Source organism: Bombina bombina, chromosome 8, assembly GCF_027579735.1.
Source record: "Bombina bombina isolate aBomBom1 chromosome 8, aBomBom1.pri, whole genome shotgun sequence".
NCBI classification, from domain to species: Eukaryota; Metazoa; Chordata; class Amphibia; order Anura; family Bombinatoridae; genus Bombina; species Bombina bombina.
This window is the reverse complement of record NC_069506.1, coordinates 295,668,440-295,692,161: the sequence shown is the minus strand read 5'-3', so window position 1 is coordinate 295,692,161 and position 23,722 is coordinate 295,668,440. Positions and strand designations below refer to the sequence as shown.

General features: G+C 38.2%; 1 protein-coding gene across 11 annotated transcripts in view; it reads right to left on the bottom strand.

Annotated features, from left to right (window-relative positions):
* The window catches only part of CASZ1 (castor zinc finger 1), a 569,556-nt gene that overhangs the window by 70,782 nt on the left and 475,052 nt on the right, over positions 1-23,722 (bottom strand). For 4 of the 11 annotated variants that reach the window (XM_053691474.1, XM_053691476.1, XM_053691484.1 and 1 more), the window contains exon 1: positions 13,946-14,222. The exons of the other annotated variants lie outside the window; for them this stretch is intronic. In XM_053691474.1, the coding sequence (XP_053547449.1) occupies positions 13,946-13,994 (49 nt within the window). In that variant the 5' untranslated portion in view covers positions 13,995-14,222. Of the gene's footprint in view, positions 1-13,945; positions 14,223-23,722 lie in introns of those variants that run through there. 11 annotated transcript variants of the gene reach the window in all.

Genomic DNA, 23,722 nt, shown 5'->3' with positions numbered 1-23,722 from the left:
GAAGCTGCTGTATAGGTCCTAAGTCTGTACAATCAGAGAACGAGGGGGCACAGATAGTAGCTACTGTATAGGCCCTAAGTCTGTATAATCAGAGACCCAGAACGGCACAGATAGAAGCTACTGCATAGACCCTAATTCTGTACAATCATAGATCAAAGGGGCACAGATAGAAGCTGCTTTATGTCAGTAAGTCACTGTTTGAGCCACTGACTGTACAAGACAGGGTGTGACAAATCCTGGGATTCGTGGTTTCTTGCACTTTACTTCTGGCTTCCAAAGAGGACACAAACGGGGCAAGGAGTCTCACCCAGAAGAATTGGTACAGTGAGGGGATCCTGTGGGGCACACTTGGTGGTATAGAAAACAATGAGCTTGTATATAATATGGAACCAGGTATGTGGTACACTGGACAGTATGCAAACTGCAGTAAGGGCATATAATGACTGACTATCTCATAGCTAATAGTTTGCAATAAGCTGGCAGATCCTAACACATTTCAAGACACAACCTCAGACAATGATCACATAATGCAAAAGAATAAATACAGGAAATAGGAATTGAGTTTATACTGACGTCAGCTATCTACACATTTATTTTAATTATTGAATTAGTCTCATTGGTTCCTGGTTATAATATTTATTTGTATGAAGAGAGTTTTATTAATCTGCTTTATATGTTACTGAGAATTTCACAGTCACACAGTTTGTATCAGCATAGAAATTAAATATTTATTTGCAGTATATGTTTTTTTTTTAAAATAAAACGCTGTAGATATAATTATATTTATTTAGGGAAATAACTGCAATAGTGAACATATACAACACTAATGTTAGAATGAACGGTGTGTGTCATGTGTACACAAATTCGCTAAACTGCGCATTATGGCAGAACTGAGTGTACTCTACAGCCTACACATTGTGTAGGACGCAGAGTTCTCAACCAATGCGGCATCTTGTGCGCTTATGTGTCCTGTACCCGGACTGTGCTATCACCATCACTAAACAAACATTTTTACTTTTAAATTATGGCACGGTTGTGTGCTGTGGAATTATGGCACGGTTGTGTGCTGTGGAATTATGGCACGGTTGTGTGCTGTGGAATTATGGCACGGTTGTGTGCTATGGAATTATGGCACGGTTGTGTGCTGTGAAATTACTGCACGGTTGTGTGCTGTGAAATTACCGCACGTTGTGTGCTGTGGAATTATAGCACGTTGTGTACCAGGTTATTGGAAAGACCTCTCAGGCCTATAGGCATTTTTTTCAGAGCAACCAAAAGTATTAGCCAATATATTCAACAGCGGAAATAGAAACAGTTCTTGCAATTGTGTTCATTTCTTTGCAATCCTGTGAGAATCAGAAGAAACTGGAACTAGCATTCTAGGTCTAGATCTCCTGACGTACTGAAAATGTCCTACATATCCATGTTCTTCACCAAAAATACCGAACACATGCACCGCGCCACCAATGAGTTAGTCTGATAAAGCAGAGTAAAACTTATCACTTGAAGTTAGAAAACTATACAGTTTAACAAGTAATTATTTTACATTCAATAGTTGCCATTTGGTCCAATCCATATCATGTAGCGCAGCCGTACACAATGTTATGCACTGATGACATCTGCCCGTCAATATACAGCTCCAGTAAACATGGCTGTGCAGATGGGACGGTTATTCTGATCATTTGTAGTCATGTATTAGAGTTACAACATATTTAAGTTAGAAAGCACTTTTATTTAATCATATCGGACACAATTCTCTAGAAATCTGACGTAGCTATTGTGCATGATTTATTTAATAGCATAAAGCCTATGAGATGGTTAGATGATTAAATACCAAGTGAGCCCAACTTCTGAAACTGCCTGCTTTTGTCTTTGTATTCCCAGCAAAAGGCTCTTGGTGCTGCAGCGATCCTGTCTCACTCTATGCACCATCACATTCCTCTCCAGTCCTACTGGGCCCAAAATGGCATTTGTTTTTTATTACCTGTTTGACTCTGCTGCCTTATTTCTGGCTCCTACTTAATGGTCCTGTAACCACGGTAACCAAACAAATACACAGCCGCTAGAGATTGAAATGATTAAACAAGTTGCCCTTGCAAAACAAATTTTACCTCAAGTAGAAGTGTGCGCTCAGAGAAGAAGAGTGCTGACATTGCCTGGATCAGAGCACCCAGGGGTACCGGCTGCGGCACCTAAAACATACTCGTGCCCATCAACCTGCACAGGGGGTTGGTGAGAATAATCACATCTTACAAAGGGTGTAACCCCCAATAGGACGTTGCTTCTGCTTTTTCTTCACCGCTTTTCAGTTACTTTTCAACTTTACCTTTTTTTTCTATAATTTTCACTATTATTAAATTGACTTGCGCTTTTATCCATTAGTGAAATTTCTTCATTACTAACCCTAGCTAACTGCGGGCCAGATTAGGAGTGCTGCGCTAACAGGGGTTTATTGCGGGTGTTTGCGAGCATCGGATGTAGCACTCGTATTACAAGTTGAATGTAAACGCGTGAGCGCAATCTTGATTTACACTAGAATGATTACCTCAGGGGTCTGGTTAACTGTTTCACAAAACAAAAATGTGTCACAAAACGCTTTATAAATACATTACAAAGTATAGTTCCACTCATAATAACACTATCTGTTAAAAATAATTTAAAAAAAATTCCACAAAAAAGTTCAAAGCTCAAAGATATAAAGTCTCAGGCTAAGGGCTTTAACATTGATATACATACATATATAAAGATTTATATGTATGTATGTATGCATGTGTATATATATATATATATATATATATATATATATGTTTATATGTGTGTACATATGTATTTATATGTGTGTGTGTATATATATATATATATATATATATGTTTATATGTGTGTACATATGTATTTATGTGTGTGTGTGTCTATATATATATATATATATATATATATATATATATATGTTTATATGTGTGTGTGTGTATATATATATATATATATATATATGTGTTTATATGTGTGCACATATGTATTTATATGTGTATATATATATATATATATATATATATATATATATATATATATATATATTGTATATATATATTTATGTGTGTACATATGTATTTATATGTGTATATATATATATATTTACAGATATGTATATACACACATAAATACATATGTACACACATATAGACATTTATATAAGTGCATTGGAGATCCTTGCAGTTAAGTAGTGGGAAACATGTAAAAACATATTTATGCAATATTCATATCTAATAAAGTGTTAAACTGTGTATTTACCATAAATATTTCACATTCCTAGCAAAACATATTCTAAGTATTTTAAAATAGATATTCTATACAGTTTATCTGTATACATCTATACCTATATATAACATGTATATATATATATATATATATATATATATATATATATATATATATATATATATATATATATATTGGTATAGATGTATATTGTAATAAAATACCATCAGCTATATGTGGAAATATGTATTTATGAATAAATATAAGATATCCTGCTAAGTTAAGAACATTGAAATGTAAAATATTCATATTTTTACGTCAGGTTAGCATACTTGAGAAAAATTGGGTTTGAACGCGAGTATGGTGTTTCCACCACTTTTTTTGCTCTTTTGAATTCTATGGGGAAATACGTTTACGCAATCGTGATATTCTAACTTTGGCTTTTTGCGTGCATTGGGTTAGCGCACAAAAGAAAACTTTTTACTTTCAACTTTTAATACGAGCGCTACCGGATGCGCGCAAACAGCTTACTTCTAGCGGAGTTATTGAGCGTGTGGGAGCATTAAATACCACAGGAAATAACCAGTGAGCCAATCACTATCTGTGACCCGCTCTGTAACTGCAATGCTTTGTGCAGCACCTTACATATGTGTTTATTTCCTCTGTGGTGGTTAAACACAGTTAGATCAGATCAGCAATACAAACATTACATGTTCTAATTCAGTAAAGCATGCTATTTTCCTTTAAAGGGACATGATACCCAAATGTTGAAGCCCTTGAATGCAGCATAGGTGTAAAAAGCAGACTAGAACATATCACCTGAACATCTTTATGTAGAAAAAGAAAGATCAGATACCATTGTAAAGAGACTTAAGCAGCCAATCAAGATACTAGTCCCGGGACTTGCAAGGGAGCGTGCATCTGGCATGTGCCGGCACAATCATGTTTAGCGTTGCCACCTCAGCCATGTTTTTCTAGACACTTATGAATTACACATGCTGCAGACATGCCCACCTGGACAGCACACAAATAGTGACCCTAGACAACACTATTCATGTTCCTCCCTGTGCAACCTGCATGTGTAACTCATAAGTGTCCAGGAAAACATGGCTAAGGTGACATCCCGGGTCATGTTATATAACTAAGTATAAGGAAGTTTACTATAAAATCTCATTAGAGTTCACTGAAAAGGTTAAATATCTTACTTTTTATGTAGAGATGCTCAGGTGATATTTAATAGTCAACTATTATGTCCCTTTAATGCGTAATGAAAATAATAACTGCAAGCAGCCTCAGGACAAGAAAGGGTTAAGGCTTGGGCAGTTATTAGCTATTCACACTTACTGAAGCCTAGTGAAATCTGGCCATTAGATGTTCTATATTGTATTGGGTTTTTTTTATAAGACCGCTGCTTTTTAACCATCAGTGAAGATATCTCAAATCTCCCACTGTGGTAACATAAAATGGTAAATTGGTGTTTTACTAACATAAAAAATAACCAAACAATCAGACGTTGCATATGATTTTATCACTGTCACAGTATCTTTTCTGCTGAAAAAAAGTGAGACAAAACGCTATTGGCTGTAAGTTAAATTAGGTAATGTTTTCCACAAAAATACTTAACATGATTCTGGGTTAGGCTATGCAAATGATTATCATAAGGTCCTACCACTTGCTTCTAAAAGAAAAAAAGAAAGAAAGAAAGAAAGAAAGAGAGAGAGGGGTGACAGACACAGAGAGAGAAAGAGAGAGAGAGAGAGAGAAAGAGACAGACAGAGAGAAAGAGAGAGAGAGAAAGTGAGATTGAAAGAAAGAGAGAGCGAAAGTAAGAGTGAAAGAGAGAGAGAGAGAAAGTGAGAGTGAAAGAGAGAGAAAGTGAGAGAGAAAGTGAGAGTGTAAGAGAGAGAGTGTGTGTGTGTGTGTGAGAGAGAGAGTGTAAGAGAGAGTGCGTGTGTGTGTGTGAGAGAGAGAGAGAGAGAGAGAGAGAGAGAGAGAGAGAGAAAGTGAGAGTGTAAGAGAAAGAGAAAGTGTGTGTGAGAGAGAGAGAGAGAGAGAGAGAGAGAGAGAGAAAGTGTGTGTGAAAGAGAAAGTGTGTGTGAGAGAGAGAGAGAGAAAGTGTGTGTGAGAGAGAGAAAGGGATAGTGAGAGAAAGAGAGAGAGAGAAAGAAAGAAAGTGAGAGTGAGAGAGGACAGAGAGAGATAGTGAAAGAGAGGAGAGAGAGAAATAAATAGAGAAAGAGAGTGTGAGAAGAAAGAGAGAAGAGAGAGACAGAAGAGAGATAGAGAGAGCGAGAGAGAGGAGATAGAAAGAAAGAGAGAAAAAGAGAGGAGAGAGAGTGAGAAAGAAAGAGAGTGAGAAAGAAACAGAGAGAGAGAAAGAAGAGAGAGAGGAGAGAGAGTGAGAAAGAAAGAGAGTGAGAAAGAAAGAGAGTGAGAAAGAGAGAAAGAAAGAGAGAGAGAAAAAGAGAGGAGAGAGAGTGAGAAAGAAAGAGAGAAAGAAAGAGAGAGAAGAGAGGAGAGAAACTGACAGAAAGAGAAATGCAAGTAATAAGTGGGACAACCACTACTTTTTCTGTCCTGACCAGTAACTTGTTTCTTTGTTAAAACTAAAGTTAGATTTGACTTCCCTGTATATTATTACATACAAATAACTAGAATCAGTCATTATGTCACACACCTTTACCAGTCACAAGGTGCCCGTACATTGCATAGGGTTGTCACCTTCCTTGGCTAAAATACCAGTCATAATAATTAGTATAATTAATTCATTAATGAGAAGTGAAACCTGGGAACTAGAGTTGCTGCTATTGGTCAGAAATCACAACATTTTCCAACATTGATCTTCTCAGACCTAGCAGCAATACCATAAAGCAGCAGTCTCACCATGTTCTGAATGGACAATGACATTTTCAGAGCTAATTGTACAATACAAGTCCAGCTGTTTTATTCTGGTTTTAAAAACATTACTTTCACAGCTGATATTGGGGCAGATTTTACTTATGTTTATGGTGATGTCTCTAGATATGTTTATATATATAATTATATATATATAGTCACAAGAATTGACATGTGGCCTTAGCCCAGCACGGTCTATTGTGTACGCAGAGGAGAAAACGCACCCTCAGTACAATAATAAATGATTTTATTCCCATACCCTTGGGGGTAATGATGCCACTCCTTCCTGTCACCATGTAGCCCCTCCTAAGAATGACTTACAAGGGGTCTTGCACAGGCTGGGCCCTGTGACATGCAGCTAGTTAGGGTCTGTACATCAGGACCCCTCCTTCTTCCCCAGCAGAACTTCTGATCTAACAAGGACCGCAGTCACTTAGCTCAGCTAACAGGTGTCTACCAGCATCCAGAACTGATCAAGTGTCACTTTTTTTTTTTTTTTAATTCAAGTCACAGAACAAAGTCAGCCTTTCTCCCCCTCCCCAGGAGCTCCCGTAGACAGCTGGTTCTCTGCAATAATTATTCCATGAGATGATTCTGTTCCTAAACTGAGGACTTTGGAGTAAAATCTACAGAATTTGCCTGTGCTCCAGTTACAGGAGGTAGCAGAAACATACGGCACGCAGGGCACACACAGTGCCAACTCTCACACAAATAACAGCTACGCACAAATTATTTATCACACCCATATAAATTGCATTTTTGATTAATAGCTGTATTGTAAATTATTTATCACTCGTATTAACAGATAGGCTGTCATGTTTAGCGTCTCACAAACATTTATATAGGAAATGCAAACAGCAGTAAAATACACAATCTTACGTTAGTGTAACATAAATACACACTTGTGATTTAGATTAATCCTTAGAGTATTCACTATTGTTTACTTACAAACCTGGGAAATATACAGCTATTTCTGTATTTTCTTTCTGTTAGCTGTTATCTTGCAAAACTCACAATTACACAAGCAGTTAGTTCCCTAACAAATGTCCCTTTTCTGAAGAAATGAATACATGGACTGATGCCTTGTGTATTATTGACTATCACCCAGAGATGGATGTGGGTATTGTCTATTACCTTGTATCAGAAATGGAAACCGGAGTGTTCCCCAGAAGCAGTAAGATCAGGTACAGTAAGGTCCCTTACAGCAGTGACACCAGGTACAGTATGGTGCCCTATGGCAGTAACACCAAGTATAGCCCCTAGAGCAGTGGTCTCAAAGTACAGGCCCCAGGCCCAACTGCGGCCCTCAAGATAGTTTCATCTGGCCCTCCCTTTTTTAATAGGTAAACCATTAATTTGGTCTGTCAATTTTTTTAAGGGTTCTAAGAGGTCTAACTAGTTGATATTCTCTATAGGCACTCACAAGACAAATATAAAGACAAAGCATCCAGTGTAAGCATCCAGTGTAGACTCCCACCTTGCACTGCGTTGGGTAAATATCACTTTTTACGTTGCTATACAGTTCCAAGATGATCACTTCATGTGGTACTCACAAGATAAATATACAACTGTGTATGTCTATTGTGGGCTACAACTTCCACTATTCATTACTACTTGGATAAATGTCACTTCCATTTCCTAGTATATCCAGTTTCGGAGCACTAACTCAGTTCAAGCGGCGCCCATGGGAGAAAAACACTTGACCAGTGGCCCCCAGTTACTTTGAGTTTGATACCCCTGCCCTAGAGCATTGACACCAGGTATGGTCCCTAGATTAGGGACTTCAGGTATGATTCCCAACATCAGTGACACCAGGTATGATCCCCTACAACAGTAACACCAGGTATGGCCCCTATTGCAGTGACACCAGGTATGGTTCTTACAGCAGTAACACCACTTATGGCCCCTACAGCAGTGATACCAGATATGGTCCCCTACAACAGTAATACTAGGTATGGTCCCTACAACAGTGACACCAGGTATAGTCCCCTACAGCAGTGACACCAGGTATGGGCCCCTACAACAGTGACACCAGGTATGGTCCCTACAGCAGTGAAACCAGGTATGGGCCCCTACAACAGTGACACCAGGTATGGGCCCCTACAACAGTGACACCAGGTATGGTCCCCTACAGCAGTGACACCAGGTATAGTCCCTACAGAAGTGACACCAGGTATGGTCCCCTACAGCAGTGACACCAGGAATGGTCCCCTACAACAGTGACACCAGGTATGGTCCCCTACAGCAATGACACCAGGTATGGTCCCGAACAACAGTAACACCAGGTATGTTCCCTACAACAGTAACACCAGGTATGGTCCCATACAACAGTGACACCAGGTATGGTCCCCTACAGCAGTGACACCAGGTATGATCCCCTACAACAGTAACACCAGGTATGGTCCCTACAACAGTAACACCAGGTATGGTCCCATACAACAGTGACACCAGGTATGGTCCCCTACAGCACTGACACCAGGTATCATCCCCTACAACAGTAACACCAGGTATGGTCCCCACAGCAGTGACACCAGGCACCAGCCAGATGTGTCCCACATCTGTGACCGCAGCCATCTGTGAATGACTTGCTGTGTCATATTATATCAGTCCCTTATACTGTTCTATGATTTGCAGGCCAGTCCTTTTCAATAACCTATTCACAGCTGTGACAGTGAGACTTAGGTTTTCAGGGCTATATGTCTTTCTTGCTTTTCATCATCTCTCCTGATGGTTCCCACACCACTCTGGGATTCAGCAAGTTCAATAAACTGCTTTTTGAGAAACAATGTTCTCACTGGGGCACCAACTGCACAAATAGGTCACAATTTGAATATCTGTATGCCTGAGAAATAATTAAAATAACTGAACCTGATTGCTTAAACCTGGGTGAGTCAGATAGAATTTAACGTCCTGTAACGTTTGCGACCCTTGAGCACCTATGCCTTGCATATAAATATACACGGCCCCCTTTAATTTATCTTACAATACAACCAACTCACTTTATTATAATATAACCTATTAATCTCTGCCCCAGCTTTGTTTGGCAGCTTTGGGGTTAACCCCTGACTAACAAATGTTTTTTTGCCATTGGTTATTTTTTACAAGGTGTGGCCCATTCTGACAATTAGGGGCCACATACTCAGCTCCTTGGTTCACAAAAGTTGCAAAGTGCTGCTTTATTGGGTGAGGACAAAACAAAAAAAAAGATGAAATCATTTCTGGTTAACATAAAACCCTGAAGCTTCTCGTTCACATCTTCTGTTGCACCTCAGCTATAAAAGAGGTTTTCTCTTGATCTGCTAAATAGTAACACAAGCCGCTTTTCTTCCCGTCCAGTACAGCAATTAGTATTTTACTAAAGGAAACTACACAACAGAATTTAAGACTTTTCTTTCAACACAGAGTAACAGGAAATATTTATATTAAAAAAATCACTATTGTGTTTTCTGACAAACTGGAAAAAATAAATCGTTATTGATTCTGTGTCACTTGAAACATTGTTTCCATTTATAAATTAAACTCTTAGACAACAGTAAAACCTTTGAAATTTTATAACAAACTAAAAATAGTTTAACAAAATAAAACACAGTTTAGCATATAACACTGTCCACATTTCTTAAAATGGTATTTGTGTAAAATATATAGATATCATTATTATTCATATTTAAAATTATTAGATAATAAAAAATAAATACAATTTAAAAAAGGATTTTCAAAAGCCCCCCAAAATAGCAATTATTTGTAAACATTATTTCCAAACAAACCAAATAAAGACATCCAGTTTTGTGCCATGTGGTTCCTGTAATGCACAGACAATAAAATAAAATATTTCTGCCCCAAATCAACCCTATTAACTGTGATATAAAAGTCCCCACTTAGCCTCAAGTAAAACAAGTTTTTTTTTTTTCTAATCCCTTAATGTTTTTAATGAAAATCATTTAGCATTGGAAACGAAAAACAGTGATTAAAATGTATTACAATAAACATAAAACATTTTGTGAGGTTTGGACTTTTCTCCTACAAATTATGAGTGCGTGAAAAAGACATTTAACAATTTACAAGTGTGCAGTCCCCTGCTTTGTCTACGTGACGACAACATGAATATGTCTCAGTTATTGTTTTATAGAGTGCTGTTCATCTGTGAGTCTACACAGTGCTATACATGCCAGCATGTGGTGCCCCGAGTCTATTAACAGCCCAATATGTAATGATGATCCTGCAAGGGCCTACATAGAAAATACATAGAATGGTATTGAGAATACTGAAAGTCCTTTTCTTAATTGTATGTTAATTCAGACACTGAATCATTGTGGTTTTACTGGGAGTGCAAGAATAAAGACTACCTTATATTACAGAAATATGTTTTTTTCAGGGTGTGGTATTGACTAAATTGTTTGTGAAAAGTAAACAGAATTGGTATCTATGGGAATCCAAAATCACTCAGAAGACTCTGCAATAACAAGAGAGAATAGTGTTTTTTTCCCTCTCACCTGTAACGGACATGCAGAACTGCTAATTTCTTATCTTAACTGTGCCCTGGGGGCCTAACAACCTGCTATCAAGGTGAAGAACTTAGCAGGGAAGTTGCTTGTAGCAGAATGAACCACCCAACTGCTGTGGAAGAGCTGTATCCTCTGCTGTTAAAGCTGTACAGCCCCCCACTAACGGAATAGTCTCTAATATGAACTAACACTGCAGAATATTATTTACACACATCAATGCAAACAGAAGCATCCCACATGTTCCCTAGCTAAAAAGGGCTGTACGCTTATGGCAAAATATACTTACAAATCACAATATTGGTTTACACAATGGTATTATTTTCTTTATTTCTTTCTTTTTACCTAGAATTGGGCTCAGTCTAAAATTCCTGAGTTCTGCAAATTACACAAAGTAACGTAGTAAGCAAATAATATTTATTTTCATTTCTGCTACACTTTGATGGTTTATAGGATACCCCCAGGGACACCCTAGACCCTGCATTATAACGAGGTTGCGTAATCTAAGTCAAATGTTCACTTTAAACTAAAATCTAAAAGCCAATGAAATAAATGCTGTATAAAATAAATTCCACTTATGGTAAAAGGAAACTTTTATTTGCAGTTGGAAATATGGAAAGTTACAGAAGCCCCTATACAGCTAATTTTAGCTTCTCCTAAACACAGTCATTTTACTATATTTGCTGCACATTCTCTGTGGTTTCAGTTACAACATCAAAGGGAAAAATATTATAGTAAAAATAAATCTGATAATGTTTTTTGTTTTCTTTTTTCTATTTGTTCCAGAAATATAAGAAAGGTCCCGTTCATAGCATTTAGTCTCCATAATAAACATAAACCTTTTTAGAGACATTATAGTGATACTTTAGCAGTGTGTTTTTGCTGTGTATTGTGTGATTTTAGTTATCTACTCATTACAATAATGACTACGTATGTTTATTAAAGACACAAAACCCATAGAGTAATTCTGCCTCTCTGATGTATAAAAAAAGGATACCCAGAAAGAGGCCTAGACCAGTGATCGCACAACGGGACAGTGTGATCAGTGGTACAGCATACGGGCCACAGTGTCTTTCCTCTTTATGTCACACATTTTACTGTTGTCCCCACTCAGTCTCCAAGGAAATCAAACTAAAAGAGACTAATGCCAGACAGCCACTTTTCTTTCCGTGTGTCTGTGTGGGCTACATTTATTTTCAAATTCTTCTAATCTTTGGTACACAACCAATTAATTTGCATAACCCGGCCCTCTCGTAAAGGGGGGGTAAAAACCTCAGCACTCATTTAATTAAAAAATGTAAATTTGCTGTCATCTTGGGGCCTTGTTGAGTTAGGTACAGCAGAGGCATCTTCTTTTACTGCTGACAACATGCAGCATGGGACCTGCCTGTGCACAGCCATCAAATTTGCTCCTCTGCTGTCACACTGAAACCTCAGACGTCCTCTGTCTTGCAGGTGTTACAGATGCAAAGGGGTTAATTAAGATAAAAATAAGAATGAACCCATGGCATAGCAGTGTGCTGAAGCCCTTTATGGAAGCCAAGGGGTTAAATATGCAAGAATGTTATACACAACAAGAAACCAATATTTAGAGGAAAAAGGAAGTTTGTAAAGTTATAAGAGATGTGCCCATAGGCTTATTAGTAAAATGACTATATTATGTGCAATAAAACAGGAATATTCTTCAGACATAACAAGCACAAAGCTGTACACTTCCACCTGTTGCAGTTTAGTTAAATCATTTTCAGTTGTAATTTATTAAGATTAGTAAAACAGTTGCTTATTGTATAACTGGATGCAAATAAAATATAATGACGTGTAACATATTCTTGTGCTACTAGGACTTGGTTTGCTGTAAGGGTGTCTACTGTCCAGCACCGAGAACACTGTCTGACATTTATAGAACTCAAAGAACATCAGAAAACTGACCTCTTGGCCTGATCAGAGGGGACACAATCATTTTTATCTGATACAGGTTAACATTAGCAGCTGGAATGACCAGTGATCAGTTTATGTGTTTTGTAAAAATTAGTTTATAAGTGACCATATTCCCTGACCAGCTTGGTGTATTTTTATGGACAAACTGGACAATAATGACAAATAAATCTGTTCACAAGCTACACAAATATGTGGGGGTTTTTTTTGTTACCAGTTCAGAGCTGGAAATAAATGTAGCCGCCATGTGTGTTACAGGGAGAGTATCAGGACAGGGACCGGGGATGTGTGGTTGGACAGCTCTGGGGACAAGCTTTCTCTTTTAAGGCTGTAATACAATTATCTCCTGGGTGTGATAATCAGTCACCACGGTAACCCCTTCTTAACATGTGCTCCAAACAGACAGGAGCAGAGCAACGGTCTTCCCAGACAATGCCTGGAAGGTTTAACTGCCACCCACTGCCAGCACCGAGCTGCAACCGCACACCTGGGCCCTCTCCTCTGCGCCATAAGAGCAGCGAAAAGTAAAACACCACATGAAACAAAAAGCAGGATCCTCCCCGCAAATCATTAAATTATAATGAATGCTTTTCTAAGCAGCCACAACCTTGTCCCAAATTAATGAAATTCCTTTTGGGTTACACAGTCACTTGCAAAGTAAACCGGTAGAACGAGAAACAAATAAACAAACCCAAATCAAGCCCTTGGCACAGCATTTGCCCCCTGCCAGGGTCACCCCCTTTGCCGGTGCCTTTTTATAGTCTTGCAACCAGATCTGACACTTGTCCCTTGCTATAAGATCACAACTTCCGTAGCTCTTCTGAAAGAAAAGTGAAACAGCCTTTTTTCTATAGCACTCGGGTGATACACACACTGTAATTCTGCAACATGTTTAACCCTTTGGCTGCTAGATACTGCAGGGACATCTGTGGCAGCCAAGGGGTTAACTCTTTATTGCCAGATAAGTTAAACACACAGTAAAAATAAATAAACAAACTATGAATCTATGAAATAAACACATTTTATCTAGTTTGTACAAACATACAGTGCAACCTATAACATACAAATGTGCCTTTATCTCGGCAGCTGCCCCTGTAACCCAGCAATAAGGACAAGCTCCCATAACAGCCAACTCTCTCATGTAACCATCTCTGTTAACTCCCTGGCAGGAAAGTTTCAGAGAGCAGTCGTGCCCGTCTGTCAGTTCCCAACTCATTACTATATAAAGCGAGAGACAAAGTATTGCCAAACAATAGTTGATCTCAAATAGAAACAATGCCAGTGAGTCAGGAAGCGATGAAGTGACAGGCAGACGTCTCAGTGCACACAAGCAGAAAGGGACAAGTTCCCCTGTACTCACCATAGTCAGAGAGTCCAAAGCCGAATTCACTTAAATAATCAACTTTCATAATACTTAATTAATATCTAATTGCAGCTGATTTGCTTCCCAGATCACAAGTTGCTTGACTGATGTCACAGTGTGTGGCTGTGGGAGCTCAGGCAGCGAGCAGGCAGCCTGGGCAGGGATTGGCAGAGTGAAGTTGGCAACGCCTCCTCCTGGCCTTCCCAACTGGCTAGAGGGCAGGTGAAAGATCAGATAGAGTCCCAGCCTTGTGTGTCTGTGAGCGCTGACTGCCTTAGATGTGAAGTGAATCAGCTCCCAGCATGAGTTAGAAACCACACACACAACACAAGGCAAGCCCAGCTAGGGAGCTCCAGGCTGCCCTATCACTGTGTCGCTCTCTCAGGGGCTGTCCTTCCTGATTCACCAGCCTTCCCAAACCTCAGAGTCCCTGACACAAGAGGAGGGACACAGCTCTGCACAGTCACAAGAAATTCCCAAACAGCCAGGGCAGCGTGTGAGAAGGATCCCAGACTATTGCCTCTCACACAGCAGCAGTAGTCTCCTTATCAGCATCATTTCTTGCTCTGCTCGTCTGGAGGAAGTACATTTGTGTTAAGACAACATCTAAAGTGACTTAAGGTGACCGTAATGAGACAGGACAAGCGGTGTTACTCTGAAACTTTCACAAAGTTCATTTTCTTCCTTATACAATGCAGGGAAAAATCTATGGTTTTAAATGGAAATTAGAGTCATTTTATACATGCATGATTTATATCAGCAATTAAGCACTGTATTGCAAAATATCTGCATAAAAAATAAATTATGTCAGAGTATATAAAACTGTCATTTTGTATTTGCATTGTTTTCCAGTCCAGAAACATACCCCTTAAAAAAAAGCCATTTAAGTGTTAATTTTCTTCCTTTGCTGAGGTTGATTTTGAATAAATAGAAATGAGCTCCTGCAGTGATCAAGCAATCACTGTGAAGCGTGTTGCAGGGTCAAGATTCTGGAACTTGCTGGATGCATACCAGCCTCTCTGGGGCCAGTGGAAAAATCAAAGTGTTCAAAATCAAATTAAAGGGAAAATGAACTAATTAAATTATATTATGAAGGTTTTGTTTTTTCTTCATCAAGGTCAACATTTTACAGGGAATTTAATTGAGTTTAATGTCCCTTTAAAAAAATGTCTGAAATCTAAATACCTTCTAAAGCAGTTTTCCCCCCATGTGATCTGTAATCTAACAATAAATGACCAAAAGGACCCACCTAACCACCAAAACTTATTGACCACTGACCTAACAGCAAATCTCAGGTCTCATGTGACGGTGCAATCATTCTTGGCGCATGCGCACTTCCCACGTTAGAGTCTCAGCAAATCACATGTTGGGAAATGACAGTATGTTCTAAGGTACAAATAGTTTACTTTTATCCAAAGTATCTAAATTCCATTAACCCCTCACATACCAGAAGGACAAGCAGAGATATAAGAAGGAAACACAACAGTAACAATTCTTTATAAACTGTTATATGAAAAATAATAAAAAAGTGATACATAGCTACAATTAAAAACATGAGCAAAATGAAGTCATTTTAACATCTACAACACTACAGGGACGTTAATAAATTCCAAACGCTGCAACACACATAAAGACCAGGTGCGCAGACTTTCCAGTAAAACTATGGTGTAAAACGCACTAAGTAACAGATTACATTATAATAATCTATCCCTGGAGCCCTTTATCATAAAAATAAATTGGGACAAACTGTGGTTAAGCGACAGTGCCCACAAAAGTTTGGGGAAGTAAAAGTGAATCACTGGGACATTATCTGAGTTTAGAAAACACTTGTTGTTCTGGGGCATGCAGGAGTTCACTGGGTAACTTTTAAAGGGACAGTGTAGCAGACAAATAACATGCAGGTTTAACCCTGCAAAGAGATTAAACTCATAGTTAAATGGATATAAAACACCTTATCCTTACAGAACTTTTCTGTGGTCTTGCAATAAATGACCATACCTGCCAAGTGTGACAATTTCTTGAACACATTGACACCATGTTTGCTGCAATTATGTTCCATCACTACTTGCCCTATTTGTAGGAGCCAATCCAGACATTTTACTGAAGCAGACACGCAAAACCACAGTCATTTTGTTAACAAAACTTGTATTGCATTGTGATATGTTATCACCTCTGCTGAGGCCATTTAGGGACAGATATGTTTGCACTTCTAATCCTCAGAATAGGGAAGACTACACTTTTCAGAGTTAAATTACTGAAAAAGTAGTGCAATAAATGATCACATTTTTACTACAATTAAATATTTTATATTACAATCTTAAAATGTCAAAAACCCAGCAAGCTCCTGTGTTGTTCCAGAACAGAACACCACCAGTAATTCTCAGAAATACACGTATACCACTTCTTATTGGCTAGCACCTTAGCAGGGCTTAAATACATAGTAAAAACACCTAAGGCATTTGTTTCATAACATGCTCTAATGAACCAGAGAGCTTTATTTTTGCACAAGAACGTCCCTTTAACACAAGCGAATGCAGCTCCAACACTAGCTTAGAACAGACGACTGCAGCTTCTGTTTGTTATTTGTAACGGATGCCCACTGAGTATGCAAATCACATGCCGTTTATGTTTAAACAGAGACTGACACCCCAGGGCAAGTTTAAACCAATCTGAAGCCATCATCTTCCTGCTACTGCTCAAGCAACAAAAACACTGCAGCCTCCCCATGTGTCTGTACAGTGAGGGTCACTTCACAGGGGATAACTAGCAGCCCCTAACTGTTCCACCCACCCAAGTGACCTTTATGCTGCCCCCTTTTGTCCCGTTGCAAAATGCAGCAATAACTGTTATCATCTTGTACACAAATAACAGGCACCTGACAAGACAGATATTATATTTCAGCTTAAAGAGACAGAAAATTCAAAATTAAACATTCATGATTCATATAAATTCCAATTAGCTTCTTTTTTGCTTCATTCTCTTGCTATCCTTTCTTGAAAATCATACCTAGGTAGTGCTCACAAGCAGCAATGCACTACTGGAAACTAGCTGCTGATTGGAGGCTGCACATTTATACCTCTTGTCAACGGCTCACCTGATGTATTCAGCTAGCTCTCAGTAGTTAATAGTTGCTCCTTTAACAAAGGATACCAAGAGAATGAAAGAAATTTTATAATAGAATTAAACTGGAAAGTTGTTTCATATATATATATATATATATATATATATATATATATATATATATATATATATATATATATATATATATATATATATATATATAAATGATATGCTCTGTCTGAATCACAAAAGAAACAAATAGGTTTTATGTCCCTTTAATAAATTATGTGTAATCTTTATATGATATTAAAATCATTTTTCTGTACTTTATTTTGGTGATTCAGTACTGTACAGCAAATGATCAGACTGCAAACAAAAAATATAATCATAAATAAATTAAATTAAAATACAGCTGACTTAATGTTTGCTTAAAGGGGCAGTCTAGTCAAAATTAAACGATCATGATTCAGATAGGGCATGTCATTTTAAACAACTTTCCAATGTACTTTTATCAGCAAATTTGCTTTGTTCATTTGGTATTCTTTGTTGAAAGCAAAACCTAGGTAGGCTCATATGCTAATTTCTAAGCCCTTGAAGGCTGCCTCCTATCTGAATGCATTTGACGGTTTTTCACAGCTAGAGGGCATTAGTTCATGTGTGCCATATAGATAACACTGTGCTCACGCACATTGAGTTTACGTAGGAGTCAGCACTGATTGGCTTAAAAAGCAAGTCTGTTAAAATAACTGAAATAATGGGGCAGTTTGCAGAGGCTTAGATACAAGTTAATCACAGAGGTAAAAAGTGTATTTATATAACTGTGTTGGTTGTGCAAAACTGGGGAATGGGTAATAAAGGGATTATCTATATTTTTAAACAATAAAGATTCTGGAGTAGACTGTCCCTTTAATTGGGAGAAATGTAAAACCAGTCTAAGAATAAGTTATGAGTTAAAAGCTGAAAAACCCTTCAGTGTGACAAAATAGCTACTGTGCACATACAAATATATTTTTAAGACTACCCCACCCAGCAGGGGATTTGGGGTAAGTATTTGCCAATGAGGTTGCCAGGCAAGTGCCTCTTCTATACGCTGGCATGAGGGAGTTTTGGTATTATTTCCCAGAGTTCCTAGCTCGTGTGCTAACATGGTAAGATAAGGTTCTCTGAAGAAAAAGTCATGTCACTTGGAATAGTGGATATTTAATGTATATGCAGATTTGCTGACAGTCTCATCAGTCCGAGGGATTACACCTCTAAAACTTCTAGTGTATGTTTACCAGATCTCCTTTACTGTGGCCAATCAGAGATCAGAAATCAATGAGTTTGTGCACTGCTCTAAGCAATCACTGTGTAACTGACTGCTGTTCATTCATTTACATGACAGAAACATGTTGAATACTATGTCCCTTGCACATCTTGTCTAGTCCAGTGTGCTTCTAACTGTATGTAATACCCAGGCATCAGAAGTAAATATACACCATGTGTGCAGTGTTTAATGAAGTGGCAGACAAGCCACTAGGGTCCCCCTGCAAATCAATGTCAAGATGGCAGCGCACAGGGACTGCAGCCTACGGAGGGACCTGGGAGTGCACAGAAAACCAACATGAACTAAAAATAGCAGCAGAGTCATTTATAGACTATTGTGAAGGCACCACATGTCCTTACCCCGGCATCTGTTTACCCTCAGACACGGTGGGCACACGGCACGGGGAGATGGCACACAAATGAAAACATAACTGCATTGTTATAGAATGTATTTCTGAGCATAATAATAGGCACTTAAAGGGACACAAACGCACATGAATGAGCAGGATTTTATCTTCTTACACAAACATTTTGCAAGAAAAAGGGGCGTTCTAGTGTAAAAATAACATTCTATTTTGGTACAGCATTTTTTATCTCCTTCAAAAGGGTTAAACACATAGTCAGAGTTGCAATCCTAGACCACCCCATGTGATCCTGGGGAGAGCTAGTGGTTGGAGCATATGCATGTATGCCTTATCCTAATTGGCTCACCAGCTATATCCTGATTGGGTGGGGTACAGGAGCACAACATTTTGCAATGGTTAAATAGACAGTAAATTAAAGGGACATTCCAGACAAAATTGGAAACCGCATGGATGCATTTCAGTTTTGAATAGAAGCATTTTTGTAATATTCATGCATTAGCAAAAATGCTTCTAGTAAAAGTTATAGCTGTTTCAAAAGTGTATTTAAGTATGCACCGTGCACCAGCATTTTGAACACAGCACTTGCTGAGAGAGCCTAAGGTGCTTTTACCATCTGGTAATGACTCAATTTGTTAATTGTTGACATGATACAAGCCCCACTGGTGCTCTGAGCAGCTGCAGTATTTAACATAATGGTGCACAGAGAATATCTAGCTGTGCTTCACATGCACGTGCAAAGTAAAATGTCAACACTAAAACAGTGATACATTTTACTAACAGTATTTTTGCCAATACATTTATATTGTAAATAAGTTTCTATTAAGAGATGCAATTCATCTATGTGCATTTATATTTTGACCAGAATGTCCCTTTAATGTAATTTGTTTAAAAATAAGACAATCAAACTAAATATTTAGTACAGTAGAATGTCCCTTTAAGCAAAAGCTGTTCAGAAATTGTTCATTGATGATAAGGACAGCGCTTTCTCAGCTCAATGTGTCTGTCAGGACCTTGAAAACAAAAAATGTGTTTTATTCAGGACAGGAAGATCTATTTAAGAAGAATTTATATATATATATAGCCATAGCGCATACGGGGCAAATGCTCTCTTGTGACCCTTGCTCCTATATAGAACAAGGAAATAGGAAAAAGGTTACAGTCTGGCTATTTTGTACATTTTCTGTCTGGCTGTTAAAGGGACAAGAAACCCAAAATTTTTCTTTCATGATTCAGATAGAGAATACCAAGAAAATGAAAGAAATGAGATAATAGAAGTAAATTAGAAAGTTGTTTAAAATTGTATTCTCTATCTGAATCATAAAAGAAAATCTTTGGGTTTCATGTCCCTTTAAGCAGAGGTGCTGCAGGGTAAGAGATCTGGTCTAACTGATGTGGGCTGCTCTGCCTTTAAATGCCCGGCCCATATATATATACTGTATATACTGTATATTTGTAGGTGCAAGAAAGAAAAAATGTCTTCAATATCCCTTAACTGTCCCTAACACACATTGGGCAAGATTACAAGTTGCGCGCTATGAGGCCAATTTAACAAATGTCTTGTGTACCTGATCCGACAGTGCGGTTCAGGTCCGCAAGACATCGCTGAATGCGGAGAGCAATACACTCTCCGTATTCAGCATTGCACCAGCAGCTCACAAGAGCTGCTGGTGCAACGCTGCCCCCTGCAGACTCGCGGCCAATCGGCCGCAAGCAGGGAGGTGTCAATCAACCCGATCGTACTCGATCGGGTTGAATTCTGGCGATTCCTGTCCGCCTGCTCAGTGCAGGCGGACAGGGTTATGGAGCAGCGGTCTGAAGACTCGCCAGAAACACGGGCCGTCAAGCTCCGTTCGGAGCTTGATAGATAGGCCCCTATGTGTTTTCTGCTTGCAATATGGTCTTTTCACAATCAATTTTCATTGTGCTGATATTACAAGTCTTGAAAAATCACCATTGTGCGCGCATTAGCCTTTTACGTAACAATCCTTTCCGCGCTCATAGAACTGTAGTTAACAGTTTTATGCAAAATAAAAGTTTCACGAAACACTTCAAAAATACATTACACAGTACAGTTACACTCATATTAACACTGTCTAATAAAAAAATGTTTAAAAAAATATTGCACACAAAAGTTATAAGGGCTCAAAGATAGGAGATCCCGGGTGTTAGAAAAAAAAAAAAATCAGACGCAGGGAGTTTACATTGACAAACATACACATACATAGTGAAACATGGATTTATATGTATAGACATATGTTTAACTATGGAGAAAATGAAAAGACTTTACATTACAATCTTATGCACGTTAAACAATATCGCAGAGGGATTTTTAAAGAGATATTCAAATATAGATCTCGAGATATCTAGACACACACATATATATATATATACACATATATTCATATACATATCTCGCTATAAATAGATATATCAGTCAAAAAATCAGCACCTATATAGAGAAATATTTATTTAATAAATGTAACATATTCAGTTAACAAAACATTCTTGCAATATGAAATATTCGCATTTTCATGTACACTTTTCGAGGAGAATACGTCATAGGCTTTGCGCAACAGATTAGTTTTTTTTTCCCCCCCCATCTATTTGTCTTCTCCATTGACTTCTATGGGGAAATATGTAAACGCGCACGCAATCTGGCTTTTTGATTGCGCGGGTTAATGTGTGCGCAAAATAAGTTACTTTGCAACTTGTAATACCTGAGCAAACCCAAATGGAAAAAACCTTAATGTGCGCTGTTTTCGCAATTGCAAAAAACAGATTTGCCGCGCGACTTGTAATCTTGACCATTGTGAGATAAATCAGCGGATAACAGTCAGGTACAAAGGCACTGCCACTGATAACAACCCTGTAAGTATCACAGATAAAGGCAGCTGGTTAAAAAAGCTGGGTATGTGGCTTACCCCTGTGCTTATAACAGCAAAAAGAGAATTTTTCTTTAACCCTTTGAGTGCTAATCAATTTCCCACCTGGGTGCTAAGCTGGATTTGAGGTTTTTTTTTTTTTTAAATATATATTTTTTTTAACTTTTTTTTCCAGATCCCCAAGACTTATACCACTGGAAAGGTTAGGTGATTACCTTTCCAATGGTGGGTCATGGGGGTCTGTAGCTGCTCAGATGCCTGAGATACAGGCTTCTACGCAGCATGCCCCTATTTCCCTATACTGTCCAATGTCATTTTTCAATAAAGTTGCGCGGTGACATCATCCCGTCATTGCGCGTGACATCACCGTGCAAAACGTGAAGCCCTGGCGATGCCTGTCACTATACAGACCCGATCGCCGAGGTGGGAGCCCCCAGATTGCCCTCAAGGTGGGTGAGTGCTAGCGCCGGCTCTGAGCCGTCGTCAGCACCTGACTTGGAAAATTTGCGACGGCTCAGAGAAGTCGTTAGCACTCAAAGGACAGGAAACCATCACATTTTTGTTCGTGATTTGGATAGAACATACAATTTTAAACAACTTTCCACTTTACTTCCATTATTAAATTTGCTTCATTATCTTGTTATCCTTTGCTGAAGAAGCATTGCACAATTGACAGCTAGCTGAACAAATTTAGCTAACCAATCACAAGAGACAAATGTGTGCAGGCACCAATCAGCAGCTAACTCCCACTAGTATAGGACATGTGCATATTCTTTTTCAACAAGGGATACCAAGAGAATGAAGCACATTTGAAAATATAAGTACATTTAAAAGTGTCTTAAAATGGCCTGCTCTTTCAGAGTCATGCAAGTTTAATTTTGACTTTTCTATCGCTTTAAGTAACAAGAGCTAGTGAAGATGTAGGAGCGCAGTTTAACTAGCTGATGGGACTAAGTACACTGTGATTAGAGAAAGTCGTACAAAAGCTGAGAAACGTCACACAGATTGCTAATAAAACTCACTAAATGCTGAGGATGTGGCAATAAGCTCTGGCAGCCAAAGGGTTAAACACAGTGATGCACCACTGAGAAATAATAGGAAATATCTGTCCCAAATCCTTAGCCTAAAATTCATTCCGCCCTCTTTTGTATGAGCATTAATCCAATTCAACTCTACTTTCCACCTACAAGCTGACTCACTTAAAGGGACACTGAACCCAAAATTTTTCTATTGTGATTCAGATAGAGCATGCAATTTTAAGCAACTTTCTAATTTACTCCTATTATCAAATTCTTTTCATTCTCTTGATATCTTTATTTGAAATGCAAGAATGTAAGTTTAGATGCCAGCCCATTTTTGGTGAACACACTGTGTTGTTTTTGCTGATTGGTGGGTAAATTCACCTACCAATAAACAAGTGCTTTCCATGGTCCTGAACCAAAAAATAGCTTAGATGCCTTCTTTTTCAAATAAAGAAAGCAAGAGAACAAAGAAAAATTGATAATAGGAGTAAATAAGAAAGTTGTTTAAAATTGCATGCTCTATCTGAATCACAAAAGAAAACATTTGGGTTCAGTGTCCCTTTAAATGTATCTTTATTTCCAAAACACAAAAGTAAAGAGCAGAGAGAATCTGGTGTCACCGTGCAGCAGGTAAATGCGCTCCATCCTTCCTTACCACAAAATTCAGACAGATATAAGCAGAAAATATGTGTTGACTAAACTGCCAAAACGTAGTATAAAAATAAGTGATAAGGATCAATATAGTGCCACGATTAATGGAATGCACAAACCTTGTAATTAGCATGCAGAACTTATTAGCTATATAGATAAATGTAACAATCATTTGGTCTGTGCACACAAAGCATAGGCACAAATCTATCAAACCAGTTGTCTTACATTGCTGTTAAAGGAACATTAGACGCAAAAATGTTCTTTCATAATTCAGGCAGAGAATACAGTTTTAAACAACATTCCAATTTACTTCTATTATTTAATTTGCTTCATTATTTAGATATCCTTAGTTAAAGAAATAACAATGCACACGGGTGAGCCAATCACATGAGGCATCTATGTGCAGCCACCAATCAGCAGCTACTGAGCCTATCTACATAGGCTTGTCAGGAAATAATATCAAGAGAATGAAGCAAATTAGATAACAGA